The sequence below is a fragment of the Belonocnema kinseyi genome, chromosome 1 (assembly GCF_010883055.1).
Source record: "Belonocnema kinseyi isolate 2016_QV_RU_SX_M_011 chromosome 1, B_treatae_v1, whole genome shotgun sequence".
Taxonomy (NCBI): domain Eukaryota; kingdom Metazoa; phylum Arthropoda; class Insecta; order Hymenoptera; family Cynipidae; genus Belonocnema; species Belonocnema kinseyi.
Window position 1 is genome coordinate 23,088,891 of NC_046657.1, and position 13,884 is coordinate 23,102,774.

General features: G+C 25.7%; 1 protein-coding gene across 1 annotated transcript in view; it reads left to right on the forward strand.

Annotated features, from left to right (window-relative positions):
* The window catches only part of LOC117177065, a 36,784-nt gene extending 23,653 nt beyond the window's left edge, over positions 1-13,131 (forward strand). The window contains exons 6-9 of the mRNA XM_033367543.1: positions 6,640-6,819; positions 8,566-8,920; positions 12,103-12,336; positions 12,409-13,131. Coding sequence (XP_033223434.1) covers positions 6,640-6,819; positions 8,566-8,920; positions 12,103-12,336; positions 12,409-12,908 — 1,269 coding nt within the window. The 3' untranslated portion in view covers positions 12,909-13,131. The remainder of the gene's footprint in view (positions 1-6,639; positions 6,820-8,565; positions 8,921-12,102; positions 12,337-12,408) is intronic.
* The last annotated feature ends 753 nt before the right edge of the window (positions 13,132-13,884 follow it).

A 13,884-nucleotide genomic window follows, 5' to 3' on the forward strand; every position in this document is an offset into this window, starting at 1 on the left:
ATACGTTCTCTGCTGAGAATGTAAAAATGATTTATTTTTCATGAATAATTTTTGGAAACCCCACACCCGGACCGAAAAAGAAAAAAATTAAAAGACACAAGTTGTGCTGAGGACGTGCCCACACAGCGAGCAAACTTTTTTACTGTTGATATTGCTTTTCATAATTAAAGCCAAACCTACGCATCCTAACAAAAAGTGATTCATAACAAATTTGTAGATCTTTTTCAAGTGCACAATTTTTGTCGTCACATATTTTACCGTAATGTCCAATTCTGGTAATTTTTGGTTTAATAAAAAAAGTCTTTGGGATATATTGATAAACTTTTTGAATACTATCAATAACCGCACAGAGAACTTTTTTATTTAAAAAAAAGTGGTATCTAAAATATCCAAAATGTGCCCACTTTTTAAATTTTTAATCAAAATGGATAGCTAACTAAATTGATCATACAGACAGACACATTGATAAAAACCTTTTTTTCGGATTCAGAGGGTTTTAAAACGTAGACATTTGACAAAAATGGGGGGGGGGGGCAAATTTTACACAAATCTAATACCTTCTCTGATGAGAATGTAAAAAAGTAGAATACAAATCGTTTCAATGTCGAAATGAAAATGATAGTTTATCAATGAAAAAAGGAATAGTTACATTTTCATTTGAAAAAACTAGTTTTCCGCAAAAAAGGCAAAAATTGTTAACTAGAGTGATGAAACTTTAACTGGAATAGTTGCACTTTCCATTAAAAAAGTCAATTTTCAACCAATAAGAATAATTTCTACCAAAAAAGAAGAATTTAAAAAACAAAATAGTTACATTTTCCAACAAAATCACTAATTTTCAACTAAAATTCTAAATCTTCATATGTAACATTTGAATTTCAAACCAAAAAAATCAATTTTAAATTAAAATGAATAATCTTCAACCGGATTAATTGATTTTTAAACAACAAAACAAAGGTTTCACCCAAAAATAGGAAATTAAAAAAAGAAAGATATTTTCTCAGTCAAAAATTGAATAATTAAATTTCTATTTAAAAAAATTAATGTACAACCAAAAAGATGAATTTATATCTAAAATAATGGAATTTATTGCTAGAACAGTTACATTTTCAGTTGAAGAAAAAAATTCATTATCAATATAAAATTTTTTTTACAAAATGCTTAGAGTTCTAACTAAATTAGTTAGATTTTTAGTTAGTAAAATTAATAACCATCTAAAGAAAAAACTAATTATCCATAAAATAGCTTATTTTTGAAGAAAGAGATGAATTTGAAATTTAGATGATGAATCTTCAACAAAAAAGTTAATTTCAAATAAAGAGTTTAACTTCCAACTAGGGAACTAAATTTCTATTCCAGAAAATATAAATTCGGAATAAAAATAATAGTATGTATGCAGTTAATAAATATTTAGTAAAGAGAGAAAAAAATGCAAAGAAAAACCGCTGAATTGTTAGGGAAAAAGATAAATTTTCTGCCAAGAAGAATTTCAACTAAAAACGATAAATTTTCAAGAAAAAATGGAATAGTTAAATTTTTAGCTAAAAAGAATTTTAAAAAAGAATTAATTTTTTTTTTAAATACAGTAATATAAAGCTAAATTTACCAATTGAGAATTATTTTTATACAATTTTATTGTAGAATTAAAAAAAAATACGCACGCTTTCGAAGTAATTCCATAACTTTACAACAACAACGAAAAATCGAAATATCCAGAGGTTTTCAGGCACGTAAAAAATTCCGTGGCATAATAATAAATTCATTATATAATTATAATAATAAGTTAACAATTAAAAATAATAAATTGGTAGAATATTCTAAATCTTGTTGATTTTGTCACGATTTTTTTAAATAATAATTTTGGATGTAAAATATTAACATAACCTAAAAAAGAATAAAAAATTTGAAAAGATTCAAAAGCTTATTTAAATTATAAGGATTTTTGTTTTGAAATACAAACTTTGTGTGTTAAATGCTAAAACAAGCAAAAATTGTTCAAAGTTGCGAACCTACCTTGGGATATTTTAAGGAAATTAAAAATGCCAATTTCTGACAAAAACACAAAAATAATTCAAAATTGTCAAAGATTATAAATTTTATTTTTATTATAATGATTTTTTTTTTGAAGCGCCAATTTGTCGATAAATCAGGAATCGGATTAGTGTCCCATATGCCCTTGTGAAGCCATTATTCCTACCTTACCGATATTTTAATTTGTCGTACTCCTTTCCACATGAAATGAGATACTGAGTTTAAAATTTGGCTATATTAATAAGAAGCACTAACAAACAAAGAAATTTCACTCTAAGCATTTTATAATTATAAATTTTCTTCCAAAAGTAATTTTTGTGATTGTTAAAAACTTAGGAATAGATAAACGTTTCTTATGGCCTTTCATTTATATACATCATGTTTAACTCGATATCTCAATTCATGTAGACAGGAGAATGTGCAAAAAATGTCGGTAAGATAGGAATCTGATCACGTTACCTACGCGTTTCATTGTCATAATATTATTTTATACTTTAATTCAAAAATTGCATGAAACAGAGAAACAATCTTAATTCAAAGCCTTTCAGTATTTTATAAAATAAATAATATTCAATTTCGTTACTTTATTTAAAATAAAAATATGTTTTCGTAAATCATTATCTAGCTGCAAAAAATGCAAAAATAAGGATTTATTAAAAATTTTGTTTTCAAAAATATATCATTGTTAGAAATGGATTTAAAAATACATTATTGGCGAATATTAGAAAAATAGTAATAAAGTCATATAAAAAAATAAAATGATGTAAAAATAATAAAATTTTATGCAAACAAAACTAAGCAAATAATTATATTTCGAAGAAAATGGACAATTTTGTTATGATTTATAATTATCATCTTTTTCTTTCAACAATTAATGGTATTTTTATTATATACAGAAATATCAGATTTGAAAAAATGTCCATTTTTGAACAACTTTAGATTATATTCCTGTATTTTACCTAAAATTATTATTTTGAAACAAAAATGATTAAGTTCAATCCAATTATTTTTATTTCAAAGAATTTTATCTTCAAACTTCATTTAGAAGTAGACTCAAATTTATTAACAATTTTCAGTTAAATTATGCTGAATTTTCTTTTGCAAAAAATCATTCTTATTAAAAAAATGATTAGATTTCAAAGAATTTTCAAAAAAAATTTAACAACATGCTCGAATAAAATGATCGTTGTTGTTGAAAGTAAATAAATGTATAAAGCCTTAGGTTTTATAGAAGATTTACAACTTTCAATAATTTTAGCTTATGTTGGAATTTTACACTGGAAATCGAAATTTCCAACAATAAATTGTTTTAAATAAAATTGATATGGGTACTATATAAATTAAATACAAAGCGTTAACTATTAGATAATAATTATTCAATAATAATAACCCGAAACAATTATAATCAATATACAATACAATATTATTAAATTTATATTACTTAATTCCTAATATTTTAAGAATTTTTAATAAAATATATAAATTTGCAACTGAAGAAATGCATTAAAAAAAAGAAAAAATAGATTAGTTAAATTTTCAGTAAAAAATTAATTGATAAAAAACACAATTTAGAAAAAGATACATAAATTTTTAAACAAAGAGATGAGTTTTCAAATAAAATAATGAATCTTCAACAAAAAGAAATGAATTTTTAACTAAGTATTTTTATCTGTAAATTTTATCAGAAGATAAATTTAAAATAATAAATTATATAAAAAATAATAAAATAATAAATAATATGTATATACAAATTTTAATTTTGGAAATTAATTTATTATGTTTTATATATTTTTATTTATTTTTGCATTCTCATTCATGAGAGTGTAATGTAATAGTTCAAATTGTCGATCTCGGGTTTTTAACAGATTTTTAAGTTTCGGCACTCGCAGAGTCCAAAAATAATAAATTTTGCCGGGGTCTGTCTGTATCTCTGTCTGTATGCCTCTCTATGTGTATGTACGCCTGTCTGTTTTTTTCTTCAAGTTTTTCATAGATGGGTAGAATACTTGTAAATTATGGTAATGTAATTTCCAATTTAAATGAAAATTAGAAAAATTATATACTTCTAAAACTTTTGAAAATGTTTAGAAAAATATAAGAAAATATTTTTTTTGATAAATTGGGAAATTTCATTTCAATTCTGAACTGGATATCAAATATATTTAGAAACTATCTCAGTTAAATTGTTCGATTAAACCAAAAATCTTAGACTATAAACCTTTAAAGATAAAGTTTTTTATAAGTTTTAGAAATTTTTTTCAACATTTTTGGTACAGGATGAAACGACTTGCAAATTATCCTAATGATATTTTTAATTTCGACAACAATTAGAAAAGCTATATGCTTTTCAAAATTTAATTTATTATTAATTTATTATTTTCGATCTTTAATTAATTTATTAATTGAATAATTAAATTTCATAATAATAAATTAATAATAAATTGAATAATAAATTTATATAATTCTACTTTATAATAATTTTGATTATTTGTGTTTTTATTAAACTTTTACTCGGGTAAACCCGGTTATATATCATAGCCACGGACTGAGTCAAGAGACTTGTGAGATTGGAATGATATAAGTTAATTCAACTAATTTAATACGATGCTTGAAACCTCCTGCGATGATATTGTAGGTATAAAATTACGAGTGGCCAGGAGCGTTGGAGGTGACAACAGTCATTACTGGATATAATAATAATAATAATAATAATAATAATAATAATTATTATTAGTGTTAACCGAAATGAGCCCTTAACGAAAAATGTAATAGTTGATATTACAACCCAAAATTATTAGGATTAAAAGAAGATTAATAGTTTTTTTAAAACAATTTTACGTTAAGCTCTTGCTTCACCTTGAAATTGATATTTTCAAACAAAAAATCATAATTTGTACAAGTTTTAAAATATGTGTATAATTTTAATTTATGTAAGTATTTTTCGTAGAAAATTAGTAGTTTTATTTTTTTTTAAATAATTTAAAAAAAGTCCCCCCTACCTGCACTTCAACTTTGTTTTCTTACTTACTCTTCTTCCACTAGCACATAACTAACTACCCTTCCTTTTCTCCTCGCCCTCTATATTTCTGTTTGAGATAAACCATACCATCTTCTCAAAGCTCTTTAAAAATCCCGTTTTCCATCCCAATCGATTATTTATTTTTTTTTTATCTTCTTACACGCTCTCCTCTTCATACACTTCTTCTACTATTAATTTTTCTTTTTAGGTTTTTCATCTCTTTCTTATCCTTCCATGAGCTATACTTTCGGTCCTTACTCACATTACCATTCCTTCTATTGCTCTGCCTTCTTATTTCTTCCGTTTAACATTTTGAAACCACTATTTATAACCTGTTGATGACCTTCCCCTAACTATTTTCCTTGCTTCTCATCCAACTGCCTCTACATTATTATCACTACATCTCATTTTGCCAATTTCTTATAAACTATCTATGCTTTCTTTCCAAGCTTACTATATTTTCTTGCCTTTTCCTATAAAACAGGCCCCGAGGTTTTCGTGTGAGTGTTTTTGTTTATTTTCCTAGAAAGGGGCCCTCTAAGAACTTTGATACAGGGCCCCCTCAGGGCTAGCTCCGCCGCTGCTCTCACTCCTTTCTCCCCTAGTTTCCTGGCGAGCAAAAGAGAATTTAGTGAAGGAGGAGGTGTAAGTGGATAAGATGAGGAATACAAAGAGGAAAATAACTTAATGAAAAAAGAATTTAAAAAATAGAGAGAGGAGAAAAATAGTGGAGATGAATATAGAAGAGAAAAGACAGAATATACTGAGTTGCGTGATCAAAAGAAAGGAAAAAAGTAAGAGGTTTAAAGAAGATGCGGAGAAGGCTCGAAGGAAAGAAGACTTTTGGAAGGTATCGAATAGAGATGAAAAAAGAAGGGAAAGAGTGAACGAGGATATTGAGATGGTAGAATGAAAAAAATGTTTTATGGATATACTAGGAGGGGCAGAAAAGAAAGATAGGAAAGGCGGAAAATATGGTAGAGAGATATGGGGAAGAGGATATAACAGGGGAAGAATTAGTTGAGATGTTACGCATAATGAAAGATGAAAAACAACCTGGTATAGATGAAATTCCAAAAGAAGACTAGAAATACGGAGGGACATTAATAAAGGAATGGTTACGGATAATGTGTAATAGAGTATGGATAGGAGAGAGTGTGCTAGAGTTATGGAAAGAAGCAGTAGTGGTACCCAAAGTGAAGATAAGCAAAGAGGATGAGGTTTGAGATTATAGTGGAAGGCGCTAATGCCAAGATAATATAAAGTATAGGTAACTGTTTGATCGGAGAGACTGAAGAAAGAAGTTGAGGAGTAGGGGAAGAAGCATTAAGGGATAAACTAAGTATTAGAGCGCGAAAGGCGGCATAGCAGCTTGAGAAGTAGCTAAGGGAGGGAAAGGGGGGAGAGTTACCAAAAAAGTGTGCAAAAGGAGGTAGAAGAAAGGAGAGGAAGGGCAATACAATTAACAAGACAAGAAGAAAAAAGAAAGGAGTTCTCTAGTGCTAGAGATATAGAAGAGGGAACTGGAGTAAGCTATCGAGAATTGGAGAGAAAGGAAATGAAAAGAGGATTAATAAAAAAAATGGTGTTTTGAAGATCACTCTGGAGCAGCAGTAATTCATGTCGTAGGAGGACTCAGTGCACTAGTTGGATGCCTCACTTTGGGCCGAAGAATTCTTACATTAAAGGATATCGATAAATCCAGTATTCCTTCTAGTTCACCAGCAATGTTATTTGCTGGTTACTTTTTAATTTTTATTGGACTCCAGGTATTGACAATGTTTGAAAGTAAATAAAATTTCAATTACCATCATTTACCGACAGCCATGCTTCTGATCCTTGCTAAATGGTTTGTGTCTAGAATTTTCTTCTTTATCGTAGGATCGTAAAGTTAAAAGGAACTTTGGCCAGACGTTTCAAAGTTTCCAATATTAGGGCGGGAAAATTTGAAAAATTCAATTCTATATTATTATGTAATTATATTAATTTTATATCTATATTAATATCGAGCAACCATTCATAAACTTAAACATTTATTTAGATAACATTTTGACTTTTTATCTTGTTGAAAATACAATCGATTGCTAAAAAGTTAGTAGTTTGTCAAAAATCTGAATATTTTGTTTAACATTTGTTTGTAATATGGTTCAGAAAATTTTATTTTTTGCCTGAAATGTAACTATTCCAGTTTCGGTTAAAAAATTATATTTTTAATTTTAAATTCATTTTTGGTTGTTAGAAAGTGAACTCCTTGGTAAAAGTTTGATATATTTTTTGCTTGTAAATTCGTCTTTTTTGCAGAAAAGTATCCCTATTGGTTGAAAATTGTTGTAATTGTTTAAAAATTGATCGTTTTGGTTCAGAATTCAACAATTTTTTTAAAAATTAGGTTTTGGGATGAATTAAGCTGTTTTTAATTTAAGAAATTCAACCACTTGGTTTGTATTTAAACTACTCTCTTAAGTTTTTTTTTGTGTAGGATTTATCCGCTTGAGACTTTATATTTTTAGGATTAAAATTCAATTATTTGGATTAAATTTAAACTACTTTTTAAAACTATTTTTTGTTGTTGAAGATTCATCATTTCAGTTGAAAATGCAACATTTATGCAGAAAACTTCGTCCTTTTGGCTTAAAAAATCAACAATTGGTTGTAAATTAAACTGTTGAGATTATAAATTAACATTTTTTGTTGAAAATTTAAATTTTTGTGAAAAATTCAACTATTTTTTTAAAATTAAACTGTTTTCAAGAAAGATGGAGTTGAAAATTAATCTTTTAGTTGAAAATTCAACTAATTAGTTTAAAGTCTAACTACCTACTTAAAAATTCATTTCGTTCAATGTTTAAATAATCTGTAAAAAATTCGTCCTTACTGCTTAAAATTTTTAACCACTTTATTTTATTTTTGTGCTGGAATGTCTTCTTTCTTTGACGATTCATAATTTCACAGCTTTGTAGAAAATTCGCCTTTTTGTCTTGAAAATTCTAGAATTTCGTATTCTGGTGAAATAGTGATTATTATTAATGCAAATTAAAATTACTAAGAATGTTAACTAATTCAAATCTGCATGTTTGAAAATTAATTAGTTTTGTCTAAAGATTAAACTATTTTGTTGTATTTTTTTGGGTTGAGTTTAACTGTTTTTGTGATTAAAATAAAAATATTTTTTTAATTTAAATGTCGATTATTATATTTTTGGTTAAGAATGTTACTTTTTCGGTTGCAAATGCAACTACTTCATAAAAAGATGAACAACTTTCTCAAAAATTAATTTTTTAGGTTGAAGATCTATCAGCTTATAATTGGGATTTCATCTCTCCGGTTAAAATAATAACTGTTTTATTAAAAATTCAACTATTTAGTGGACAATTCGTCTTTTTTGTTTAAAAATTAATTTTCTTGCCTCAGAATTAACAATATTGATTATAATTAATAATCTCAGCAGGGATCGGAACCTATTATGCCGGTAAATGTCGATAAAAGGAATATTTAAAAATAAAATTATTTTTCAGGGAATAAGTTCTATCAATATCTCTGAAAAACTGGAAGAAGTTTTAATAAACAATCTCTTAGCAGCTTCCTCGTCTTATCTAGTCGTAATAATTTTACAATTCTTCCAAACTGGACAATTTACTGATTATTGGAAAATAACAAGATGTATCCAAACCGTCATTTCCGGTCTTGTGGCTGTTTCCGCTGGTCCAGATTTTTATTCACCTACCATATCAATTTTATTTGGTTCTTTGTCTGGATTTATTTTTTGCGAATCCTCTGAAATTATTTTTAAAAGTGCTGTGGAAGATAACTGTAATATTATTGCCACACATCTTATCATCGGATTCCTTGGCAGTCTATTGGCACCCCTAAGTAAGGGGTCGTTCATATTCTACGTTTCCAATTTTTGAGTATATTTACCCCTCCCGTTTCAAATTTTGCGTTTAAAAATCACTTTGATCAGAAAATAATATTTTTCCAAACCAGTTGAGTTTAAAGAATTAAAGGCGATTTTTTTAAGCGAATAGTTGAATTCTGAAACAAAAAAATGAATTTTCAACAAACAAGATTAATATTCAACCAGAGCTGAATCTTAAAAAAAATTTTCATTAAAGTGGTTAACCCAAGTAATCGAAAATTTAATTAAAAAGATTATTTTTTGATCCAATAGTTAAATTCATGTTCTACCAAAAGATTAATTTTTAATAAAAAAATATGATTTCTCATCAAAAAAGCTAATTTTCTACAAAATAGGTATTTTTTTGTAAATAATTAATTTTGTATGAAAAAGCTTTATTTTCAAATACATATTTGAATTTTGAAGCAAATATTTGAATTTTCAACAAAAAATATGAATTTTTAACGAAATTGTTGAATTTTCAAGACAAAGGGGTGAAATAATTTAAAAAAAGTTAATTTTAAGCCAAGAAAGACTTGTTTTCCATAAACTATGAATTTTCTATCAAAAGATGAATCTTTAACTAAAAAATATAATTTTTGAACCAAAATTGGAATCATCAAATATTCAGTTCTAGTAATTAATTTTTATCAGAGCAGAATGTGCTTTTAATCAGTTCACTTTAACCAAAAAATTATATTTTTCAACCAAATAGATGAATGCTGAACGTAGAAGATGAACTTTTAACTAATAAGATTAATTTACAAGCCCAAAAGAAGAATTTCTATCAAAACACATGAAATTTCGACTAAATATTTGATTTTCAACCTCAAAATATACATTTTTAACAAAAATGGAATTTTTTAATTTTCAGATAAAAAATTAAGGATCAGCACAACGAGGAAGGAATTTTTAACGTAAAAGTTAATTTTTCAAGCAGGGGTAAATCTTAAACCAAATTTTTTTAACAAATTAGTTTGCCCAAGTAGTTGAATTTCTATTAAAAAATAAATCTTTCTAACCAAACAGTTAACATAATATTCTCAATAAAGTCGTTGTTTTTTTAACAGAAAAGGCGAATTATCTGCAAAACATTTGAATTCTGACAAAAAAACTTCCAGAAAAAAAGTTCGGTTTCCATAAAATTGCTACATTTTTTTCGAAATAGTTAATTTAAAAAAAAAATAGTTTTATTTTTAACCAAATGTTTGGATTTTTAAACATAAACATAAGTTTTTAACAAAAAAGGTTATTTTCAGTGAAATTGTTGCATTTTTCAGGAAAAAAAGATTGAATTTGGTAAAAAACCGTTTAATTTTTAACTCGGAAATATGGATGTTTAACCTAAATGATGAATCAACAACTAAAACAAAATTAATTTTTTAAAAATTACTACAAATTTCTACCAGGTTCTTGCATTTTTAACTATTTAATATTAATTCCAAAAAATGTAATAGTTAATAGATTTGCAAAAAAAGATTTTAATTAAAAAAAAAAATTAAAATTAAATCAAAAAATTACATTCTACAAAAAAAAATTGAATCGTCAAATAAAAGAAATGAATATTTAACTAAACAGTTGTGATTTGTAACCCAAAAAGATGCAATTTCTAACGTAATAGATACATTTTCAACACAAAAAGACGAATTATCAACGAAAAAAAACTTTTTAACCAATATTTTGAATTTTTAACTGAAAAAGATATTTTCCAATCTAAAATATCAATTTTCAACAAAAAACAGGATAGTTACATTTTTTATTTAAAAAATTAAGTAACTAAAGAGATAAATTTTCAACTGAAATTATGTACCTTAAAAAATGAATTCTGAACGAGTGAGTTCAACATTCAACCCAAAAACTGATTTTTTAACGAAGAATATTAATCCTTTAAAACCGGAATAGCTAAATTTGTAACTAAAATAATGAACCCTTTACAAAAAAATAGACTTTTAACAAATTATTTTAAATTTCAACCAGGTAGTTAAATTGTTTAAAAATAAAGATGAAATCTCAACAAAAAATGTAATAAATAATGCTTCTATAAAAAAAGACCTTAATTGGTAAAAAATTTAACTATTAGTAATTAATCTTTTCTTATAGAAAATTCAACCACTTGGCTGAAATAATTTGTAAGTGTTTTTTCAAGATTCACCTCTAGTTGAAAATTTCACTTTGGTTGAAAATTCGTTTTTTGGTTGAAAATGGATTTTTTTTCAGAATTTTTACCTATATCATTTTCATTTCATTTGCTTATACTTTATGAGTTAAAAATTCCACCACTAGTTTGTAAAATTTATTTTTTAAATAACAATGTAACTATTTCATTTTGGGTCAAAATTTATATTTCTATTGAAAATTGATCTTTGTTAGTTAAGGATTTATGCAATTTATTAACAATTTCCCTTTTTCTTCAAGTATTAATTTTCTTAGTTGAAAAACCATCCTTTTTTGTAAAAAATGAATCTTGTTCCAAATTAATATTTTAATATATTTTAATATTCTAACGAAATATGGTAAATTTAAGTTTTTGCTGAAAAATCAACTTTTTTATTAAAAACTCATAATTTTGGTTTGGAAATTTAATCTTTCTATAGATAATTCGTCTTTTCGGCTTCAAAATTCAACAATTTTGCTAAAAATTGATGTATTTTCTTGAAAATTCGTATTTCTTTGTAGAAAGTTAAACTTTGTGGTTGAAAATTGAACTATTTGTTAAAAAATTATTATTTATTGCTTCGAAAATTCAAATACTTGGATAAAAATTGAACTAGTGTGGTCAAAAATTAATATTTTTGCAAATCAACTTCTTTGGATCAATATCATTGAAAAGATTAAAATTAATGTGTTTGGTCGAAAATTCGTCTTTTTGGTTAAAAAGTAATCTTGTTTGTTGAAAATTAAACATATATTTTTACTTCAAATCCTAGGAATTTAAAGTATTTATTAATTAATACAGTACAATATTAACATTAACTTTATTTTAAATAATTTATTCCACCATTATTACCCATTTTTTTTTAAACACCCTTTTTACTATGTTTTAATAGAATTTGTTGGGGGGTGTTGGCCTAAAATTTGTAACGTAGTTTATGGACGACCCACATTTTTGGTTGCTTGAGAAATTATTCCGAATTTCTAAATCATTTGCGATCAACAGTTGCCCTCAAAAATGTGCCCATCAAATTTTCCCTGCAAAGGATTTTTTCTCAAAAGAAGGAAAAAAAGGTTTTTTTAAAACCAGGTTCTGTTTCAAGTTTAGTCCAAAAGAATTTCAATAAATCATTTGATGAGTTGGACCCAAAAAACAATTTTTCAAGATCTCAAAAAGAAAGTTTGGTAGAAAACGAAATTGAAGTTAACAAAGAAAATATTAACATTTTTAACATGAAAGGTACTTTTGTGAAAAAATTAATAGACTCTTTAAATAAATTGATATTTTCAGACTTTTTTCTTTTTCTTCTAGAAAATAGGAAGAAGGGAAAAAGAAATGTTTTTACGACTCGACAAACAGTAGATTTTTCCAAGATAGGAGAATCGAATTTTCAAAAAAATCGGGCAGATTTAAAACCTGGGTGTCCAAAAAAGTCTTATAATTTTCAGGGACTTGGAGCTGGAGATTCATTTTTCAATGAGTGCTCTCTCATGGAAAAAGAAAATTACAAAGTGAAAATAAAAGTTCCAGAAAATAAAGACAATGAAGAAAATAAAGAAATGATCAAAAATAAAGAAATAAAAGTGAAGGACTCTTTGCACGAAATTCGCAGAACGTCAAAGCTGACGAATCTTGTGAAAAAATCGTTATCCACAAGTAGTATCGATTTTATTTTTCGGCCTGACCCAAATTTTGTTTCAAGTGAATCACTTTACCGAAATCCAGAATTTTTAAGAAAGAATTTTTCTGACCATAATTTAGAATTAATTCCTCGTTCGAATCAACAAATTCCGGTTCGAAAAAGCTTTTAATATAATAGAATATTTCGCATGAATCACAAATTTTCATTAATTTAATTTTCGTTTAATTGGGATAATATAAAAAAGGAAATAAAGGAAAACAAAAAAGAATAATATAAACTTGATCTAGGCTAATTTATAATTCACTAGCTATTCCCCCGGTCTATTTTGTGACCAAATCATTATTTTAGTAATTTTAGAAGTATTATTTGTTGCAAACAATTTTGTTGCAGATTTAGTCATTTTAAATGAGCGCGCCAAAGGTAACCAATCCAGTTGTTGACACGACGCATGCGAATTATAAAAAGATCTCAAAATTCTGGTTGGGGCTGATTCTACTTTGATAAATAGTATATTTGAAATACTTTTGAAATGTCCTTTTTTCTAATGTTAAAAATAATTATTTTAAACTAATTATAAATAATTGTGTATTAATTTTAAAAATGTTGTCATTAATATTAAATTTACTGAAATATTTTTTCCGTGATGAGTACACTTCTTCAAATAATATAGAATGAACAAAAAGAATATAAAACAGTCAAATCAACTTTAAGAAAAAAATTGAATATCTGAACTTCCAGTAAAAAAATAAAGAATTTTCAACAAAATAGTTGAAGTTGTACCAAATAGTTGAATTTTGAACCCAAAAAGAAATTTTGTTCCAAAAAAAGAAACATTTTTACATACAAAAGATAAATTTTCAACTAAAAATAAATAAATCGTTTCATTTTCAGTAAGTGAAATAAGTTCTTAACAAAATAAAATAAATTTTTAATGAAGCAGTTAAATTTTCAAAATGTCAGATAAATTTTCAACCAAAAAGATTAAATTTCTCTGAAAAAAATTGACCAAAAATGGAATAGTTGCATTTACAGTAAAAAATTGTATTATTAGTGAAAGATTAAGTTTTTTCTAAATTAAGTCATTTTCCACTAGAAAAAATTGTGTGTGAAGAAACAAAATTAATTTTGAACAAGATAATTAATAT